General features: G+C 44.9%; 1 protein-coding gene across 5 annotated transcripts in view; it reads right to left on the reverse strand.

The window, feature by feature from the left end:
* HNRNPAB (heterogeneous nuclear ribonucleoprotein A/B) overlaps nt 1-20,695 on the reverse strand; it is an 83,731-nt gene extending 63,036 nt beyond the window's left edge. For 3 of the 5 annotated variants that reach the window (XM_089657040.1, XM_089657039.1, XM_089657037.1), the window contains exons 1-2: nt 20,564-20,695; nt 20,080-20,301 (exon numbers count right to left, since the gene is read on the reverse strand). In XM_089657040.1, coding sequence (XP_089513166.1) covers nt 20,080-20,276 — 197 coding nt within the window. In that variant the 5' untranslated portion in view covers nt 20,277-20,301; nt 20,564-20,695. The remainder of the gene's footprint in view (nt 1-20,079; nt 20,302-20,563) is intronic. The other 2 variants (XM_089657038.1, XM_089657036.1) reach the window with 2 other exon arrangements.
* Nucleotides 20,696-23,167: the final 2,472 nt, after the last annotated feature.

Below are 23,167 nucleotides of genomic sequence, written 5' to 3' on the forward strand. Positions count from 1 at the left end.
GCAATTGAAGCAGAAAAAAAAAAAAAAAAAAAACACCCACACACACAACCCTAACAATGTTTATCAACATTGTTCACCCTAAAATAAGTTTTTTGTATCTTGATTTGTTCACCTAAAGACCAAAAAGGGAAGCAGATAAAGCCAGTTAAAAGCAACTTGTCAAGTTAATTTTAAAAAAACTAAAAAATGTTCCTGTTTAACCCCTTAATTTACTCTAATCAGCCCTAATCAACTAATTCTTCATTTAATAATTTCCTGATTTTTTGGTTCATTTTTATTTTATAAACTATTGGCCCTGTGCTGATCACATGCACTCAAGAGAAAAAAAAAAAAAAAAAAACCCAAACACCTCTCTAGCAATACACATCAAACTGAGCATGTGACTACAGATAGTCACTGTTAGGTGGTTATTTCACAAAGGAGGGGAAGAGAAAAAAAAAAAAAAAAAAGAAGGAGAAACAAACAGCCTTTTAAAATAATGAGGATTAACCCCTTAGGTTCCACAGTGAGTATAACAAGCATGCTTTACTGCATATACAGACTGATTTTACTGTTGGAGGTTTAGTAATACTTTAACCTCTCACCGACTGAAGACAAGTTACTTTGTTTTTGAATATATGCACTATGCAATGTCCCACAGCTGCTTTCATGGCAGCATGAGGACTGTCAAAGCACACATCACATTGACTGCTATCAACCACTCTTAAACAAGCCTTTTGATCAAGAGCCAGTAGGATGGGCTCCTGATCAGGTAACTGCTCTAAGCAAAACCTGAAACAGAAGCCATGCCACCTTCCAGGCATAAAAAAGGCCCACAGGGATGCATTAAGGGTCAAGTAAAGAGGAAACTAAGGAAAGTTTTACCTAAAATCCATTTCTTGGCATATTTCAAGGGCACTGGGTATCTTTATATCAATTATGATAAGGATGTCCCAAAAGGCACTTAATAGGAGGGAAGGGCAACACTGCAACAAGCCAACAGGTCGCAGGAAACAAAACCAGAACATGTTTGAACCTCATGCTCCAGCCTGCAATACCTGCCAACCAAAAAGGTCATATCTACAGAGGACCTGAGGGTCCACCTGCTAAAGAACAAAAAACAAAGCTACTGAAGCTTGACGCTAATAAGTCCAGGAAACACTAACACTCCTTGCAAAATGAGAAGTCACTGAGAACAGCAAGAACTTTGCCTTTCAGACCATAGGCCGGGAAAAAAAAAAAAAAAAAAAAAAAGGAGGAGGAGAGAGGAGCAGGAAGAGCAAGAAGATGAAAGGACCACTGAGGCTTTAAGACCACTTTGTAAGGAACTATTCATAATGATCATGACAACATGAAATGCTACAAGCTGAAGTGATGTCAACTAGTAAACAATCTTCCATCCTCAGAAATTTACAATGTTACAGGGAAATCTGAAGCTGCAATCCCAATATTACATAAAAGAAAAGTAACCTCTAGAGATGGGTACTTTTATGCACCAAAATGCCCAAAGCACACTTTGATATATAATAAGATATTTAATTTTATCTGATGTTTTTTGGAATAAAAATTTTAAGTACACATTTTGAGGTAACCATATAATGGAAAATGCATGAATAGTACATAACAGAACCCAAACATGAGAAGTATGAAACAGATGTATAGACTCTTCAGGGGTTTGTGCTTGCTGGTTCAGGATTATGGAGGAGGGAGAAGGCTGAGATAATGAACCAGTACAGCCAAGGCAGTAAAAAAGGTCTGCTAAAGTTAACATACCTCAATCGTTCACATTAACAAGTATAGTGTTTGAAAGATGGAGCAAGAGACCTTAATATAGACAGCCAGCTTAAAAGCAGACAAGACGGAAGGGGCGGAATACTGCGCTAAATAGAGGTTCTGTGCCGCAGGAAGCACCCCCCCCCCCCCGGCTGTGGTGCAGCCCAATGACATCACGCAGATGCACAGAACTGGCTTAGTTGGAGCACAGATGGGGAACGAGGCTTGTTGAGAGGCAAGCTTTCCTCCCAGCTGAAGAGCTGATGGAAAGGCCCACATAGGGGAAATATGCCAAAGGGGCCCTTAGTGCACTGGTTGGATACAGAAACAGTTGGAGACAAGGGACACCAGTGTACACCCAAAAGCAACAAGGCATTGTATACATGAGGCATAAAATATGGGCCAAGAGTATTAGAATGCCTGCCTTTACACACATATGAACTTAATGGCATCACAGTCTTTGTCCATACAGTTCAATATTGAGTGGCCCACCCTTTGTAGCTATAACAGCTTCATCTTCTGGGAAGGCTGTCCACAAGGTTTAAGACTGTATGGGAATGTTTTAGCAGTCTAGAAGCGCATTTGTGATGTCAGGTGAGAAAGCCAGGCTTGCAGTCTTCTCCAATTCATCCAAAAAGGTTTTCCATTGAGTTGATGTCAGAACACTGCAGGCCAGTCAAGTTCCTCTACCCCAAACTCTAATCCATGTCTTTATGGCCCTTACTTTGTGCACTGGTGCGCAATCATGTTTGAACAGGAAGGGGCCATCCCAAACTGTTTCCACAAAGTTGGGCGCATGAAATTGTCCAAAATGTCTTGGAATGCCGACGCCTTAAGAGTTCTACACTGGAACTAAAAGGCCAAAGCCCAACCCCTGAAAAACAATTCCACACCATAATCCCCCTCCACCAAAAACTTACAATGCAGTCAGGCAAGTATTCTTCTAGCAACCGCCAAACAGACACATCCATCGGATTGCCAGACACGTGCGATTCTTCAATCCAGAGAACACATCTCCACTGTTCTAGAGTCCAGTGGCAGCATGCTTTACACCACTGCATTCAACATGGTGATGCAAGGCTTTGATGAAGCTGCTCGGCCATGGAAACATTCCATGAAGCTCTACAAATGGTTATGCTAATCTGAAGGCCACACGAAGTTGAGGTTTTTAGCGATTAACTCTGCAGACAGTTGGCGACTTATGCGCACTGTGTGCGTCAGCATGTGCGGACCCTGCTGTCATTTTGGCCTACCACTTTATGGCCAAGTTGCTGTTCCCTGTTGCTTCCACTTTGTTACAATACCACTAACAGTTGACTGTGGAATGCTTAGTAGCAAGGAAATTTCACAGATTGACTTATTGCACATGGTACCATGCTTGAATTCACTGCTCTCCTGAGAGTGACCCATTCTTTCACAAAATGTTTGTAGAAGCAGTCTGCATGCCTAGATGCTTGATTTTATACACCTGTGGCTATAGAAGTGATTAGAACACCTGAATCTAATGATTTGTATGGGTATCCTAATATATTTGGCAATATAGTGTACACAGAATTATGGGTTCCTCTCCCTTGCCAACTTCAGAGGGTATGATGAAATCCCAAGATGGGAAATATCCCATAGGTTTTTAGTCTTCCCAACCCCATACAAATGAAGACCTTTAAGAATGGTTTAAGGAAAATAGTTTCAAACAAAGTGGCATTAGGATTAAAAGATCCATCTAACATTGGAGGGTTTTATGCCAATCATCCCCACGTTGGCCTGGATGCACTTAATCTAGGATCAAAAATTAGATTTTGGGAAAAATCCCTGTTTATTTCCCACGTCTACCAAAAGGTAAGATCAAGGTTAGAGAAATTCATACTAAAGATGTGCCTGTATGCCCTTTTCCAAAATGCAGGTTTAGTTTTGCCATCATAATACATTATCACAATCACAAGTGAAATAGCTATACAAAGCCCTTTGTTTTGCATTTGGTGTAGTACTTTGGTCTATATTTTGCCACATTAGGCAACAAATGGAATCTATTGGAATTCATATACTTGCAGTATCCATAACCACACCTAAAAAAAGGTGCCTGGGTATTTTGCCCTGTAAGTGGGGACCGTTAGAGCAGAAGTAAATTGTGGCAAAAAATATTTGAGACTTACAATGAATTTGTTGGGACGGTCCATCATACTGGTTTGAGACAACTTGTCTAACAGGCAATTCCCTTGTGTGGTAGTCATCTGTATAAAAGATTTTTACGGCTATAGGTACAAGGCAAGCCGAAGTTGGTATATGTAAATTTTTTAATGATTTGACGTGAATGGCGTCTACATTTTCTGTGATAGACCCACTGCCAAGATAACTGGATATCCTGGGGGTTGATTAACATTTTTATAAACGTTTGGGTAGGCAATAGAAAGTTGCTGTCTGTGGGAGAGGAGATCTAATGAATTCCCACTGATCCTTGCTTATCCCATTTGCAAATGCTGAATCAAAGTGTAGAAGTTCTCATGAAATTTATCAATACTACTCTTGGAGACGGGGCAATACCATGGTTTATTTTTTAGACCGTTAAAACATCTCCACATGTGTGTTGGACATTAAAACAATGTTGCCCCAGTTGTCTGCAGGCCTGACAATTATTTTTAGTTATTTATCCTCTTCCCCCTACCACGCTATAGCTGAAAGGCAGCTACAGCACAGTTGTCTAGTTCTGGGTTGATGTCTATGGACCTCAATCCAGAACACGCCCAAGGTGATTGCTGTGTCCTACAGTAAAATGACCAATCACAGCAGCCTTTTACCACGTGATCAGCTGTTTCCAATGACCCAGCAGATCACCGGATAAAGACAGTTGTCGGTTATTGGCTGCACCAGCATGGAGCAAACTACTGCCGATAACAGGCAATTGTCAAAAGTGATCGGCACTGATTATCAGTGCCCTGCAGTACCACCTCATCAGTGCCGCCTATCAGTGCAGCCTCATCAATGCACATCAGTGGAGAAAAATTACCTGTTTGCAAAATTTAATAGAAATACATTTCACATTTTTTTTTGTTTATAGCGCAAAAAATAAAACACCCAATGGCGATTAAATACCACCAAAAGAGCGCTTTGTGTGAGGAAAAAAAAAAAAAAAAAATTACATATGGGTACAGTGTTGCATGACCACACAATTGAGCTGAAAGCTGAAAATTGGCCTGGGCAGGAAGGGGGTACAAGTGCCCAGTAGGCAAGTGGTTAACTCATGGAGGCCTTTCCTTTATCAGTTAGATTACTTGTTTCTTTTTTGATCTTTATCAACTTCGCTTGCTAAAGAAATTAGTCTAAACAGCCACATGGCATTTAAAATTTAAAAAGAGGCACGTCTAATTTCTTGTTTTAGTACATGTCAGAAGGACTAAAGGAGTATCCCAGATAGGTTCAAATGAAATTTCTGTAACAAAGTACAAGGTTGAGGTTCCATAGAGTCAATGTCCTTACTGGTGGAACAAGGCTCATGGCACCTTGTAAAAAAAATTAAAGCAAACATCAGGATTTACTAAAGCTGATTCACCCACTCAATCTTGTGCACCTGTGCATGGTAGCCAGTTTCTAACCTCAGCTTTAGCAATAAAATCTGTAAGGTGGTTGGTTTCTAAGCAGAAATGAACAAGATTCTGAGTGAACCAGCATTCGTAAATAAATCACATCGTGTCAGAGTCCACAATCCGAGTCAGCATATAGCAATCAGAATCACTGCAATTCTGCCAAGCAGCCAAGGTAGAGTTGCAATAGCAGAAAAAAAAAAAAAAACCCCGAACACACTGGACAATTCCCATGTTGTCAGAGCATCTAAGTTCAGGGGTTCTTGGTCCTGGATAGAAATCTGCTTAGTTTTGCAATATCCTGGATGCAAGATCTCCACCTTCAGAGTTCCTTGAACACATCTGGGTTAAAGAGCCCCCTCTCCCTGACTTCAGGTGCCTCCCCAATTCATGTACACTACCATCCAACAACCTGTACAGGGAGGCCCTTCAGTTGCACCAAACAATGGAAGCAGGGCAAGACTAAAAATAGTCCTCATTTTAGGATGTATATTGGCAACAACCTCTGAGGTGACCAAGTCCCCTACAACTGAGAAATGGTCAAGAAGTTCACCATAGCCCAGCATTCCTCAAGAACAGGAAAAATTTTCCCCATCTCCAGCATTTGAAGAAATCCAGTCTAGAGAGCTGTTCTAATCCTGGGGTTTAAAACGCCTCAGAACCCAGCAACAGCATCCTTTTGTACCATGTTGACAAGACGTTCAAATGGAGGGGCCTGGCATCCAATTGGGGGAAAGAACACACACAAAGACAGATTGAGGTGATTGTCAAGAGTATGAAGCAACTCTACCCAGGTTTCCAAAGCAAGCCATTTGTCCTGAGGTAGGGTCACCACTGACTGGACTGTTGAAAATCATACCATATATTCCAGCCTCTGGGTTGCTTCTAACTTTTGAAAGTTCAGGACCCATCCAAACCTTTTCAGAGTCTGCACAGTTGGTCATCCAGGTAACCTATGACAGAATACCCCGAGCATTTAAAAGCCCCCAGACTGGTGAACAATGAGCAGTGAACAAGCCAAACTGGGTTAAACTCCACGGCCTTCGACCACCCTCTCCTCCCTGCCAAACTGCACTCCCTTGGCATAAAGGACGCTGCTCTCTCCTGGTTCGTCTCCTACCTTTCCCAATGCTCCTTCAGCGTCACCTACAAACACTGCCACCTCCCCCTCTGTCGAGGGCCCCCCAAGGCTCTGTCCTCGGGCCCCTCTTCTCAGTCTATACCTCCTCCCTTGGCAAACTTATTCACTCCCACGGCTTCAATTACCACCTCTATGCCAACACCCAAATTTACCTCTCCACCCCCCACCTCACCCCCTCACACTCTGCCCGCATCGCCCACCTCCTAAACGACAGACTGGATGTCGCTCCATTTCCTCAAACTTAAGCTATTCAAAACAGAGCTCCTGGTCTCCCCCCCCCCCCCCCCCATCACTACTATCGCCACCATCTCTCCCACCCCACACGCCAAAGTCTTGGGTGTCTGGACTCCCACCTCTCCTTCCTACCCCACATCCAAATTGCTATCTAGATCTTGCAGGCTCCACCTCCGCAACATCTCCAAGATACGCACATTCCTCACCCCAGACACCAAACAACTTGTACACTCCCTCATCTCACGCCTGGACTATTGCAACTCCCTTCTCACTGGCCTACCCAAACGAATGCCATCGCCACTCCAGTCGATCCTAAACTCAGCGGCCAGACTCATCCATCTCACCAAGCGCTCCACATCTGCCTCCCCCCTCTGCCAATCCCTTCATTGGCTCCCGATTGCCCAACGCATCAAGTTCAAGCTGCTAACCCTGACCTACAAGGCCATTCACAATGCCGCCCCGAAATACATAACTGACCTGATACCCAGATACTACCCTACCCGTGCCCTCCGCTCCTCATAGGACCTCCTGCTCTCTAGCTCCCTGGTCTCCTCCCACGCCTGATTGCAGGACTGCTCCAGGACTTCCCCCATCCTCTGGAACTCCCTACCCCAATCCATCAGACTGTCACCTACCCTCCTCACCTTCAGGCGCACCCTGAAAACCCTCCTCTTCAGGGAAGCCTACCCCAACCTCACCTAACAACTAACCTCCTCCACTCCACCCCCCACAGCCATCTCCTCCTGTGCCACCTTCCCCTCCCTCCTAGATTGTAAGCTCGAAAGAGCAGGGCCCTCAAACCCCTTGTGTAGTGTATTGTTACTGTCTTGTCTCATGGTATGTCCCCCTTGCTACTGTACAGCAGCGAGCATACCCTTTGGCGCTATATAAATACTGTATAATATAATAAACTAAAAAAGGGTCAGTCTGAATATCTAACACAGGAAAGCTTGTGAGGATGGAAGCTTGGGCAGGACTTACAGAACTTTTGCACTTGGAGAAACGGAGTCTTGAGTTGCAGAATTGTGAAAATGTTGCCATATGGTTACAGGAACTTAAGAGGTGTGAGCAGATCCTGTCCTGGTTTCACAGAGGAACACGTGTCACAATCACCCTTTGTGCTAGGTGATCAAGAGCTCAAAAGGGGTATGTTTTTGATATTTAAACATTTGAAAGCATGGACGGTGAAGGGCTCTGAAAATCCAGGTTGAAGCCTCTTGCTACTATATTGAGGACACACTAACCAACAGCTCTCCTCTGCCAAATGTCCACGAGAGCCTGCAAACATCCCTTTGAGTGGTGGCACCCTTCCATTGCAAGAACACATTTCCTGGCTTAGAGGGTACCAGGACCTTGTCTACTGAACTGAGGGCCAAACACACTAGCAAGACTCTGGTCAACTAAACATATGAATGCTCCTAAAGCCTTTGTGCCAAAGGCACAGGGTAATTGAAGAACACTATGTGAAGACTTGAATGCAAAGCGGAACCAGACTAGGTCCAACAGACCCTACATGCAATGCCTAGGTTCTAACTATGGTAGAAATAAGACACCCTATATAGAGGGTAAGCACATAAGGGTCTACTACAAAAGCATACATTAAGCAACTTTCCAGCACCTACATACTTTTATATGAATGCGTCAAAACCCAGTGCCTTTAGATGTAGATTATCCAAGGACCCATGTTAATCTCCACTGTGTAAGAATAGTTGATACCAAACAAATTCCTTATATGGTGACAATGCTGACAGCCCAAGCTACTGTGCACCTACTGCCACTGAAAAGACTAAGCACAACACTTCAGGAATGTTCAGGGAAGACAAAAAGATCAGCTAGAAGAAGGAAAAAAAAAAAAAAAAAAAAAAAAAAAAAAAAAAAAAAAAAAAAGGGGGTGAGGAGCACCCAATCGACGCTCATTACATTGCAAGGTTTCTCTAAGCCAATGGCTCCTGCTGCCATCAATCTGCCCAATGAGGGAGACAGCAGCTAGAGCTGCTGCTCTCACATACATAACTAGATTGGACTTATGTAAGAAGGGGGGGCAGCTGCAGCAAAGGTTTTTCACCTTAATGCATTAAGGTGAAAAATCGTAAGGCTTTAGAACCACAAGTACATGTGATATTTCAGTTTAATAAATTCAGACATTTCTAAAATTCTTTGTTATTCTGGGGGACTGTAGGTTAATGAGGGGGGGGGGGGGAACCCACACACCAGCCATGCAGGAGACTCCTGCTGCCAGCAAACACTAATGACAGAAGCCAACTATGTTCAGGAGTGTGGAAACAAACAACTACCTTGTCCAAGAAACTAAAATTGGGGTCCCAATCTACTTGTTCTAACAAAAATAATTTTAACACCTTGCAGGGTAATGAGCACAGATTGGGTGCTTCTCAGGAAAGGGGATTGTTGGGCACTATTAATCAGCAGAAGCGCATTTGCTGAGTAAAGGAGTCATCGGCCTCAATTAGAAGAATGGGGGGGGGGGGGGGGGGGTGGAAGAACACACAAAACACCTTTATTTCTTATTACCCTTGCACATGGAAGCACTTCGGTACTAGCATATGTTGAGCACCCAAGTCAAGCTCCACTGTATCATGAAGATTTGTGACCCTTGAAGACTATTCCTTGCAGCACTCTTTACATGTTGAGCTAGAACACATGCACAGAGTGCTACAGCTGGTGTGAAATTCTGCATCACCTCATGTATCCTTGGGGATCAGCACTGTTCATGACCAATGCCTGTGTTCCTGCTTGGCTATCAAGGGTGCCAAAGTGTCTGAATATGGACCAGTAACATGCCTGTGTTGTAGTCTAGCATGTAAGGAGTTAAGTGACTTCGTTCAGCTCGTTTCCCCCACCCAGATTCTGGTGCATGCGCAGTTGCTGCAGAAGATACAGATCTTCAAGCTATACTGGTGTAGCACGCACACCTTATAACGAGAAAATACATGACAGGTGGATTGTTAAGTAGTGGCTTGCCTGGTGTAGTGGCTAGAGCCCCCCCCCCCCCCCCCCATGGTCTTCGGTCTCCATCCTCCCAGCAATGTCCAGGAGTAGGCTGATGCCATCTAGAAGCCTGGACTGGCACCTGCCTCAGCTTCTCAAGATCCACTGAGAGCCTGAATCAGCCCCTCCCACAGCCCAGTGCTTTAGTGATCACTGAGGGGCAGAGCAGGGAGCTGGAGACAGTCACGGCTCTATGCTCAGAGCAGAAGGAGAGAACTGAGCAATTAGCAGTGTTTGATCATTCAGTTCTCCATGCAGAGCCAGACGGGTACAGATGCAGCATTGGATCAATGCTGCATCTTCTCCCACGGCCCATACTTCTTCAAACAATACACACACTTTGCTAAAACATATTACACAGTGAAGCATCTAATCTTTGGAGCAGCGCTAGGTTACAGTTGGCAGTAAGCAGAGGTGAAACAGCAGCAGGACATAGAAAATCCTAGACCTGAGCAATCTAAGGTGCTTGCAAGTTCAGTAGCACAAAATGGTTACTGTACTTTGCATCTTGGGCCTGATGTATCGTGGATATAAAAAGCCTACACACCCCGTTAAAATTTAAAAACAGTAATTCCCATGGGAGGTTAAGTGAGTACTTACCACCAGGGCAGGACTATCGCCTGCAAGACCTTAGACCTGAAGGCCTGCTCCTTCACCAAAACAAGTCTATAATTGTTTACAAAAAAAGGTGTTGAAGCTGGCCCAAATTGCAGCTCTACATACCTGTTCAGGTGTAGCACCAACCAACTCTGCATATGTAGCTGCCACGATGCCCACTAAAAAAAACTCAAGCCCTACCAAATAAGCCTAATGGCAAGCTTCAACCACCTTGACAAGGTGCGTATAGAGGCCTTAAATACCCTTTTTTGTGGCGATTACAGGGGTAATCTGTCTACCTGTTAGCTTTTGTCCTAATACTGAAGTACACACCTTTTTACATCCAATGTTTGAAAGGTCTTTCCTGGTCACACGAAGGGTAAGGAGGGGGGGGGGGGGGGGCAGATCCGTCCTATATGTCACATGGTCTGGAAAAATTTGAAGAAAGTGCTGACTAACAAAGCCTCCAGCTCGCTTGCCCTCCTTGCTGTGGTAACTGCCAAAAAAGCAGTTTCAAAAAGGTAAAGACTTGCAGAGAACCTGACATTAATGGTTGGAATGGATTCCCTATCAGGACATTGAGCAATGTCATCAGATCCCATTTCAGAAAAGGTCTTACTTTTGCCAGGCCAAAGAAAGGGGAGGGGGGTGGCCACCAGTAGGTCCCTTGCCAAGAAAGTCTATAGAAGCATGCTGAGTGCCAAGACCTGACTCTAAGTACTAAACCCCACTTTAAAGGAACTCTAGTACTGAAATTAAAGTGTTAGTAAACCCAGGACCCTCAATTCACTGCATCTGGTCTTCTACAGTACACAGAAGTGTAATTTTAGTAAATCTAACTGCTAATGAGAAATGGTATTTATCAGTTTATAAGTCACAAGACTGCTCTATCAATGTCCTGCCAAGCACATGTTAATGCTCAAAGTTTTTCCCATTCTGCTGGAGGATGCAGGACCCCTGACTTCTGTCTGGACAGTGCTGATCAAATGCACTTTACCAAGGAAAAAACAAACAAAAACACACACCACCCACCCTCTTGCAATGCACACCAAACTGAGCACGTGCAGAGTGACTTCACATGTTATGTGAAGAGAAGATGGGACAGTGGATGAAAGGGAGGATCAAGCCACGTTTAACACAATGGATGATTAACCCCTTAGGTTTCAAAGGGAGTATAACAAGAATGCTTTACTGCATATACAGACTGATTTTACTGTTGGGGGTTTAGTAACACCAGGTTTTGCACCTCCGAGGAATTTTTTGTATACCATTTTTTAAAGCGGTTCCAAGGAGTGTCCCACTGACAGCGAAAACACAGGCGGGGAGGTCGCTTTGTGTTGAAGAGAGGAGCCTGGGTCTCTGGTGCCATCCTGATACTAGGGATTTTTTTAATAGCCATGCGTTTTTAAAGACAAAAATTCATGAATGAGTCGCATATTCCCTGTTTTGAGCTGCATAGACAGCGCACGTGTGTAGAGGAATCTCCCCAGTGAATGGGCTGATCATAGGAGACTGGCAGTAAGTGCAACACTGCCATAGCCGGTTTGATGTTGGCCTTTGACTACCAAGCTCACTTAATCAAAGCCTGTATTTTGTCCATGGGCTCCTTAATATATAAACCTAACATTTTATATACCTGATACGAGTCTGCTATAAGATGTACTTGTATGAAAAGTGCCTGGTTATCTTTGTATGACTTTCTTGGAAATTCCTGGGGTTCCTACCAGTACCTCCAGGTTCCCCACAAAAAAAAAAAAAAAAATTTTTTTTACAGTAACATCTTTTCCAGTAGTCTTTCAGGACAGCACCTTGAGACCTTGGCTCCTCCCCGCCTGAGGAAACGCCTCCACCCTAAAATAAAAGCCTATTGCTCCCCTCCGACCTCAGTTCTTGACCATGTACCTCTGGTCACCTGGGGAGATATAGCATGAGATAACGTGACACTATAAGACGACATCTAGAATATTCAGCAATAAAGGGTGGGTAATTGGCGCTGTCCTGAAAGACTACTGGAAGACGTTACTGTAAGTAACTTTATTTTTTTCGCCTTTCAGGACAGCACATTGAGAGGATAAGCGAGTACTTACCCCCTCGGGTGGGCTAACCGTTTGCAGTACCTTACGTCCGAAGGCCTGCTCTTGCACCGAGACCAGGTCAAGTCTAATGCTTTACAAATGTTCTGTAACTGGACCAGGTCACTGCCCTACAAATTTGTCCTGGGGAAGCTCCTGCCAGCTCAGCTTGGGTAGTCGATATGGCCCGAGTGGAATGCACCCCAATTCCCTCTGGGACCTCTAGACCTTCAGCTCGGTATGCTTGTTCAAATTGCTAGTCTTAACCATCTAGCAACTGTTTGCCTAGAGGCTTTTCCCTTTTTTGGGGAGTGAAGGCGTAGCACAGCAAGAAATCCCACCTCTGTCCCAATGTGTCTACTGCCCGAGCCCTGTCCCACCGGTTTAATGAAAAAGAATCTCCGGACCTTGTTGTTTCTCCCTTACATGAAGAGGTCTATGTCTGGAGATCCCCACTTCTTTACAATGGCCTGGTACAGTTCTCCATTTAGGACCCATTCCGACTAAGTCATCTTCTGCTCAGAAAGTCGGCTACCTGGTTCAATTCTCCTTTTAGGTGGATGGCTGACAAGGAGGCAAGATTTCTCTTGCCCAAGACAGAACCACCGCTGCCAGGGTCCAGAGAGACCTGGCTTCTTGTTCCCCCTGTGTTTATGTAGGCTACAGCTGTTGCGTTGTCCGAAAGGATGCAGACATGCTGGCCCCTGATCACGTTCTGGAAGGAGCGCAGAACTTCCAAAATCACTCTAAACTCCCTCCAGTTTGAGGATTCCCCTTTCTACTGGGGACCACTCTCCCTGAACCACCGAATGCCATAGGTGGGCACCCCAACCCTTGGCGCTGGCATCCGTCGTAATCTCCTTGACCACTGGGAAACTCCATAACAGCCCGAGTCACATTGGCCGTCTTCCTCCACCACCACAGAGATGTTTTCACTCTGGAGGGAACAAGAATTCGGGTATCTAGGGACCCTACCCGCCTGTCCCAGACTCTTAAAATGAAGAGTTGAAGGGGATGAAGATGCAGCCCTGCCCACTGAACTGCTGGGATAGATGAAGTAAACAGTCCCAACACTGACAAGGCCTGCCTCATGGTTACGCCGCGGCTTCCCAGCAACAGCCTGACCCCCCCCCCCCCCCCCCCGTCTAGCTTGGCAAGCTTTTTGAGGTTAGCATGGTCTTCTGTTCTGTGGAATCCAGAGTGTACCCTAAATAGGTCATTCTCTGGGAAGAAGTAGGCAGGATTTGTCCAAGTTCAGCAGCCAACCTAGACTCTCCAAATGCCCCCTCACTACTGCCATGTCCCGCTGCAGTTGGGCTTCCGAACCCGCAAATAGAAGCAGGTCGTCTAGATAAGCTACTACTGCAATTCCCTTCAGCCGAATGGAAACCAGTGCTTCGGGCAGCACTTTGGTGAAAATTCTTGGAGGAGGAGGAGTTAGAACGGCAAGGTCCAGAACTGTAAATGGTGCGTCCCTGCTGTGCACTGAACTGCTAACCTTAGGAAATGCTGGAAAGTCTCTGCGATAGGCACGTGTAGATATGCATCTTTTAAAAATCGATGGAGGCCAGGAAGGCTCCTGGTGGAAGGAGGGCTCTGATCGTGAAGATAGCGTCCATCCGGAATTTCTTGTACTGTATGGACTCAGGGGTCGCAGGTTCAAGATTAATCTGTAGGCCCCCGATGGTTTATAAACCAAATACGTGGGAATAGAACCCCTTTCCCACTTCTGCCTATGGGACCCTTACCACCACTTTCTGAGCCTCCAAATCCCGAAGCGAGTCTAGCAATGCTGAAGCCCTCTGACGACACCTTGGCAGCTTCGTCACTAACACTCTTTCCGCCGGTGGTCTCGAGAATTCCAGATGGTAGCCCCTTCTTACGATGTCCAAAATAAACGGGCTGGAGATCTCCGCTTCCCACTGTGGGAGAAAGGCTGCCAATCTTCCTCCCTCCGGGGGAACAGTCATCGAGGCTTCTGGGGCTGTTCAGGACGACAAAAAAAAAAAATCACCCCTCCTTTGCCCCTGCCCTGGGGTTCTGTCTCTTTGGGGGACAAAAATCTCCTGGCCCCTAGATCCTGCAACTTTCGCTTCAGAGGGAAGGACTTTTTCCTGTCCGCCGTACGGTCTAACAATGATTTTAAACCCGGTCCGAACAGGAGATCACCTGAGAAGGGGATGCCACATTAATTTTAGATGTGATGTTCCCCTGCCACATCTTAAGCCACAGGGCCCTACGGGCTGAGTTGGTTAGCCACTGAAATAGCCCCCAATCGCACCGATTCTGCGGAAGCATCCACGATGTACCCCACTCTCTGCAGCAAAGTCTCAAACGATGCCAGGGTTTTGTCTTTGGGGAACCGGCCACAATGCGGGCTTGTAACGGTCAGACAGTACTCCATGCTCCTGGCTACAACACTTGTGGCCATGGCAGTATTTAAGTTTGACAGGGTTGAATCCCACACCTTTTTAAAGGAGGGATTCAGCTCTCCTGTCCAATAGGTCTGGCAGAACCCCCATGTCCTCAAAGGCCAGATCCATTTTCCTGGCTGTCTGGGGAAATAGCTGTGTCTAATTTGGGATTTTTATTCCATATGGCCAGAGGGTCCTCGCTAAACAGAAACCTCCGTTTAAGTGCCTTGGAGAAGGGCTCTCTCTCAGGGTCCTGCCATTCCTTCCTTATGGTGTCAATATACACCTCATGCACCAGAAATACCCTATGCTTCTGTTCCTCCATACCCTGGTAGATTTGGTTGTGCAAGGATAGAGGTTTAACCTCTTCCTTAATGTCCAGGGTATCGTAAATTGCCCCTAAAGGTAGTCCACTTCCTCCAGAGATAATTTGTACCTGGAGGGACCTTCCGAGGGCCCCACCCCTGCTGACTCCAACTGGGAATCCAGGGAGGGTTCTTCCAGTCTCAGGGAGCTCCCTGCTCTGACTAGTTGTCGGGGCTACTGGCTGGGGGGGGGGCGGCCGGCCGCCTGGGGTATGGCTAAACTTTCCATTAAATTTAACACAAAAAAAAAAAAAAAAAAAAAAAGTCGAAGGTACTGGTCAGCACCTTCACCGACCTGTCCAGGTCTCCCTGAGCTGGCCTCTCTTCATTCACTAACCCCTCAATGCAGGGCCCACAAAACCTTCCATGACTCCTTTAGAACCGTTCTACAAGACTGACACTTCCATCTAAGTTCCTGATGCTTTCGTTTTTCCCGGGCTTTACCCTGAAAGACAAAAAAAGGGGGCAGAAAGAGCCTATCACCCATTGGCCACCTGTTCCTACCCCCCCTTCCCTGGCAGGGACTAACTCCTCCCGACAGCCCCCCCCCCCACCCTAGACCCTCTGACCACAAGAGGGTCCGGGAACACCCCAGGAGCTAGGGGCCCACAGGTAGGGGAGGACTCCTCTGAGTCACCTTACCTGGGTCTAGCTGGTGCCGGCCTCGCCTGGTCCCAGTGCCTCTGCGCCTGACATTGACAGGAGGGTGGTCGCCAATCCATGAGGTAGCCTGTCCCAAGATGCACCGCCATCCCCGGTGTATAGGGCCAGAAGCCGTGACCCCAGGAGAAGCCCCGCCCCTTCCGCCAGATCACCGTCCCGACATACGGCCCAGCGTGCTCCGCTGACAGCCAGCGTGGGAAGGAGCGGGACTCCTCCCCGATCCTTGCCAAATCCCACCAAGGCCGCCACGACACTCGCAACTCACCGGAGGCAGCCAGCAGGTTAGTGCTTGCACCGTCACCCAGGGCTCACACCTTCTGCCACTGCAGCACCCCAGGGGAGTCCCACTGCCAGCTCTCCGGCCCAACTCCACGAGTCAGGTACCACTGTCCCCAGACAGCACCCTGAGAGCTTTCTTAAGATGTCTCCCCACCGGAGGAAACACCAGAACTGAGGTCGGAGGGGAGCGATAGACTTATTTTAGGGCGGAGGTGTTTCCTCAGGCAGGGGGGAGCCAAGGTCTCTCAAGGTGCTGTCCTGAAAGACGAAAGGGGAAAATAAACTTACCACACTAAGCAGGAGGACACACTGGTCAGTGCTTTAACTGTGCTCTTTCAATGATTGGATGGTCCTGAGAAACCTTCCTCCCTCCCCCTTCCCCAGGCAACATCCACTGGGACCGGCACTGCCGTTTCTTCTCCCCTAGATAACAAACGTATATTCTCATCACACCTGTGCCAGGATGCATCAACTTTTACGCAATGTGGAAGATACACATCACCCTGGCTGAGCCAGTCAAAATAAACACAGAAAAGGCTGGGAAGTTGAAGTTGGTGAGGGAACTGGCAAATGATGGAGGAGGTATTAACCAAGACTATGCCTTTTCCAATACGGTTTACAAAATAAAACAAAAAAATACTAGAAAATTACTTTAGAAACCCTAAATTTATTATATTTTTATAGCAAAGACCTTAGAGCATAAAACTGCTTGATGCAGCTTTTAAGGGGAAAAAAATAAATTAAAAAATATCAAAGCCATAAACACTAAACAACCCAATTTTTTGCCAAAATATAAAACGATGTTACTCAGTAAACGGATAGCTAACATGTTATGCTTTACAACTGCACACACTGGAATGACAGCAAACAGATAATTCACACACTCCCAATTTAGAGTTACAAAAGGAGGTCTAGAGCTATAATTACTGTGCCTGCTATATTGTTCACAGCAATATTCTTACATGTGTGGTGCACACACTGCTTACATATGCATGTGTGACCTACACAGGCGCTCACTTCTGCTTATAAAATGTTTTTTTGTGTTTGTTTTTTTTAAACATTTTATTAAAGATCTTTTTTTTTTTTTTTTTTTTTTTAAAGTGTCCCTTTACATTTTTTTGACCACTTACTGTCATCACAAAAAAAGGTAAACATCCTTGTGATAAAGCATGACAGGTCCTCTTTATGGAGATATCAGGGGTTTCTAAGACCGAAGATCCCTCCACTACACTTGAAAGCATAAAATAAAGGCAGCGTTCAGATCACTGGAAGTGATGCATAGATTCTGGTCTTCCTAGGCCAGAGAGATCATCTCTATGGCCAGCCACACAAACCACTGCACTGGATCCCAGGCAAGCTGGAGAAACACTGGAGAGCAGCAGAATGATGACCCCTCCTGCTGCTTCTAAAAGCAATCCAGCAGCTAGTCAGCCTCTTGGATCACGTTTACCAAAAAGAAATGTCAGGACACACACTTAAAGGATTTAGCCCTGTTTTGGTCCCTTGGCTTTTTATTTAAGCATTAAACCTTCCAGTGCACAGAGCTCTCCCTCCCGGGAAAAATAGTGCTCACTGCTAGCAGCTATAGCCGAAGGCAGTAATCGCATGCTAAAAAAACCAGACTAGTTGCACCAAGAAAATCAATCTTGTTACAATCACCCTGCCCGTAGATGGATCAAATCACGGCTGGTCCCTGCTGAACCAGACTCAAATTCATCTATGGCTGGCTTTAGCCTCTTACCTTTCATGTTACCAGCTGATGATCCAGTCAGTAACATCTCCCATCCTGGGGCATCACTGCATGGAAGAGCAACAGACACCTTTGATCAGCAACACTATCTGCAAAGGGTAGTGTTAGACTGACTACTCAAAAGGTTTTTCCATACTATAACTTGAGGAGCATTGATGCCCAGTTCCCAGCTAAACACCATGGTTCTGTAAGCCATCCCTACATCGCTTGTATCCTGTAGCAATCAAGGGGCCAGCAGACACTGCTACAGCATTCAAGTGTCAGATACAGAGGATACCAAAAATTAAAATCCAACATTTCAGATTCCTGATATGTGCCTGCTGTACTATGTACTCGTATGAAAAGTATTGTCGGTTGTTCCTTTTTATTTGCAGTCTTTTCAGCTCTACATGCATTCAAAGAGCTAAAATTACACTCTACAGAGGTCAGTGGGGGGAGCTCAGAGCTGACTGGAGGGAAGACACCCCCCCCCCCCTTCCACACAGTTCACAAGAACACAGCCAAGTCTGTCAATCTGCTAGAGATCCCAGTCCTGTCATTAATCTGTCAGGATTGATTAATGCTGATAGAGGAACAAGGCAGCAGTCAAAAATGACACTTGTCTGGATTGAGACAAGTACACACTATAGAGGGATATGCTTTAATCATATTTCATGACTGAGGTTTACAGCCACTATAAAAGACTTAAGGGACAATTTAGAAAATTGCATCACAGAACTGTGCAATATGCTATAGTGCTACTCCTTTTGAATACTGCACAGTAGCAGCCAACTGAAGAGGCACTAACATTGCATTAAAACTAGTGGTGTACCTACATGAAAATTATGGTGCTAAAACATCTGCGTTTGTGGGGAGGCTCCATTTTTTTCCTACTTTCATGTATATTTTTTTTTAACTTACAATTTTACTGCCATCACATAGGGAACCAATAGTCCCCTATGTAATAGCATATGAGTGACAGGCCATCTCTGTAGGGGGGGGGAGTCAGTGTGTGGGAGGGGGCAGTGAATACATAGAGGCTTCCTCACTGCTTGTCACTATATGACAGCGATTGTTTTTAAATGTAATTGGCAGCTTTTTTCCCTCCTTCACCAAAGCTCAGAATAAATGAAAAATGTTCCTTTTAGCTCGGGGAAAGTGACAGCTGATCCTCTGAGCTATAATAAAAAAAAAAACCCAGCAATTACATTTAAAAACTGGTATGGACATGACAGCCGGTCACTATATACACTGCTTCTCTGCTGCCTTTCTCCACCACCCCCACAGTCCCCTGTATGAGCTTAATTTTTCCTATCAGCAAAATGCCGATCGAGCCATTTTCGGTGGCCGAAATTTTGGTGCATACCGAATTAAAACCACACTGCCTTCATTGTGCATTTTTCACGTTTCAATTTGTTCAGCTATGAGGGGGGGGGACCCTCAAACAGCAGATGCAGTGAAAATGCCTTTTTTTTAACAGAACAGTGCCATGAAGTCCTGTCAGCTCCCTGCAACTCTTCGCAACCAGATATCAACTGGATAGGGTGCATAGCTAGTCAATCACCAGTAGAAATTTAATGTGAAAATGTCAGATTTTAATTTTGGGTACTGGTATATGGTTGGTTTAAGAGTAAATACATGTGTGGCGGTGGATGGGAGGTGAGCTCTATCCCCGTCCTAAGGAAAACAAATCGAAAAACAATCTGCAGACAGGTCAAGAAAAAAAAAAACAAAAAAAAAAAAAAAAAAAAAAAAAAAAGCGAACATTCCACTCAAATTCAGCTTTCACTTAAATCTTGCTGATCAAAAAAAAAAAAAAAAAAAAAAAAAAAAAAAAAAAACACACACACCACACACGGACAAGTCATGTGAAAAGGGAAGTAAACCTGTGAAATCTGCATTTAGGTAGAAACAGACTAAAATCAAAAACGTAAAAATCTTTTAGGGCATAAAACACGACATGGATTTACAAGAACACAAAATACAGACATTAACATGTAAAATTAAGAAAGTTGCTGACTGCTTATTTAACATGCACCATATTTCACAGCATAAAATCAGCGTTCCCCCAGTAAACATAGCAGAAATGCGACAAACACTAAGTTTGAAGAGGCCTAGACCCTCCCTGCACCAGATGGCGCCAACAAAGACCGACAGAACAAAGAGGACTGGCAAGACACATTCAAAGCGTCCTCTGTTGCTTTGATTAAGACATTATAAAACGAAAAGTTTATAAATCGTAAATCACTTACACTCCTTCAGTTAAAGGGGAAGAAATTTCAGCTACGCACCCTGCGTCCTCCTCCGCTTTACTCGCATTTATCTGATCGCCCTCGGGTCCATTCTGGCCTCCCTGAGCTGCAGAGGGTTTCACTTCGGCGACCTCGGCCTCTCCAGCTTCATGGCCATTCTCGGAAGTCTCCATATACTGCTGCTCAGTATCAGACATGCTTAAGAGTTAAATATACGCACGCCTGAAAGACACAAAACAAACCAAAATTCAGCAGCTGTGCGTTAAAAACATTCTATCCACACGCATGCAAAGAAGCGCCCGAAATCTGCGCCGCAAATGTCCCCTCATCCCCCTACATGCGATAATTACTACAAATCCGAAAACAAGTGCTCCTTCTCAAAGTAATGGAGAGCCACATTTACTTAATCTAGTGCACAAATAATCTACAATTATCGCCTATAATTAACGCAACCATAAGCAAAACCCCTTGCGCTCTCACCCACCCCAACAACCCTTCAATTTCTTCAAAATGGACTCTACCGACAATGCTAACTCGTGGCTACTTTTATAGAGCCGGAAAGATGCACTCCGAAACACGAGGAACTGCTATTGGCTATGAGTAGACCTCCTTTGTATTCACCGGGGTTCACCATTGGAAGGTCTGGCAACGAGCTCCAAATTCCGGCATCGCGAGAGTTTACAAGCCGCTGATTCTCCATCCTGGTTTCTGAATGCAGATTTCTTTGCATGTATTGGCGTGCATATGGTGCAGCACAATTATTTTAGTAGTACCGCGAAATAAAGTATCCTCTTACAACGGAAAGCAGTTACTGTCAAAATATATTCAGTTTCATTTAATCTATTCGAGAGCTTATATTTTGACGCCATAAATATAAAATGGCCTCGTGAACACACTGGAGTATCACATTCGCATGAATAAAATATGCCAGGGGAGATGCCCTTACCTAAAATAAGGGATGTACTAAACTGCACTTTGGGATCATTTCGATTATTGGCTGCAATGCTGAACACTCTCATTAGGTGTCAGTATATTTTATAACACGTAACTGGTAATGATTTTTACTCAAATATGTTTTTCTTTTCTGCAGTGCTTGATACTATGTTGCAAGTAGAAGTGGCTAATGTTTAACTCTTTACTTACTGATATATGTGCAGCTGTAAAATGGCATCACAGTAAATTATACAGATATAATGGAAACATTACTCAATATACTAATAGGAATAGATTTACTGATTTCACACGGTACGTGTATGTGTAAAACACTACGTTTTGAATTGTTTTATCAGGAACCTGGAAAATGGTGTTTAACCACTTGCCTACAGGGCACTTATACCCCCTTCCTGCTCAGGCCAATTTTCAGTTTTCAGTGCTGTCGCACTTTCAATGACAATTGCGCAGTCATGCAACACTGTACCCATATGAAATTTTTTGCATTTTTTTGAGACAGCGCTTTCTTTTGGTGGTATTTAATCAGCTCTGGGTTTTTTGTTTGCTAAACAAACCAAAAACATCTGAACAATTTGAAAAACGTTTTTCTTAGTTTCTGTTATAAACTTTTGTAAATAAGTGATTTTTCTCCTTCACTGATGTATTTATTTATTTATTTCAGGTACTTATATAGCACCATCAATTTATGCAGCGCTTTTACATATATATTGTACATTCACATCAGTCCCTAACCCTCAAGGGGTGTACAATCTAAGGTCCCTAACTCACATTCATACATACACATACTAGGGCCAATTTAGACAGGAGCCACTTAACCTACCAGCATGTCTTTGGAGTGTGTGAGGAAACCCACGCAAGCACAGGGAGAACATGCAAACTCCAGGCAGGTGGTGCTGTGGTTGGGATTTGAACCAGCAACCCTGGTACTGCCAGGCAGAAGTGCTAACCACTTAGCCACTGTGCTGATGTGCGCTAATGAGGCTGCAGTGATGGGCACTAATCAGGCACTGGTAGGTGGCACTGATGGGCTTTGACAGGCATCACTGGTGGGCACTGAAAGGCAGCACTCATATATGGCACTGATAGGCAGCACTGACAGGCACTGATGCGCAATGATAGGTGGCACTGACTGGCACTGATGGGCGGCATTGAAAGGCAGCTCAGATGGGCACTGATATGTGGCATTGATGTGCACTGGTAGGCACTGATATGTGGCATTGATATGGTGCTGATGGGCAATGACAGGTGGCATTGCTGGGACTACACTGATCATCAAGGCACACTGACCATCAGTGCCCTGATCATCAGTGTACATGTCCCCTCTGAGGAATGCCAATTACCGGCTCTCCTCTCCTCACGAGCTGTCAGCGTGCCAGCTTGTGAGGAGAGAAATGCCAATAACCAGCATTTCCTTATTTACATGCGATCAGCTGTGATTGGACACAGCTGATCACATGACAGAGCCGCCGTCTTCCGCTCTTTCCGTAGATTGGTGATCCGCTGTGTCCCACAGACACAGCGCACCACCGATTGCCGCACTGCACGGTTAGAGTGGGAGGATGTCATATGATGTCCTCCCAGAACGAGAGAACCGCCTTGTGCCCATCATTTCATATATGGCGCGCAGGAGGTGGTTAAAAAAAGTAATTTTTAGTTTTCAAACGCCAAGGATAAAATTAATGCATTTCTGATAACAATGTGGTTATTATTGATCTGCATGGAGATTATGGATGGGATATAACGGTTACACATCCCATACAAAATAAATTTCACCTTTTTAGATAAAAATATAGGTAAAATTACTTTTATATGTTGATTTTGGGGGGAATATCATGGTTACACTTAACCTATTTTAGATAAGCAAATGCATATATTTATTTTTTTACATTGAGATTATGGGTGCATTTTTGTGGATACACATGCCAACGATCATATTTGGGTATAGTTATTATTCTACATGGGGATTATGGGTGGAATAGCATGGTTAACCACTTTCCGCCCAGCCTACAGTAAAATGACGGATTGTAGATTCGGGAGGGCATCATATGACGTCCTTCCCGGATCGCACCTTGTGACGAGATCGGTCACCGGCTGTGTATCACTTCCCCAAAATAGTACAATGTTATTATGGTAACAT

Source organism: Staurois parvus, unplaced genomic scaffold (assembly GCF_062004578.1).
Source record: "Staurois parvus isolate SC_StPar_1 unplaced genomic scaffold, SC_StPar_1.0 ptg000958l, whole genome shotgun sequence".
NCBI lineage: Eukaryota > Metazoa > Chordata > Amphibia > Anura > Ranidae > Staurois > Staurois parvus.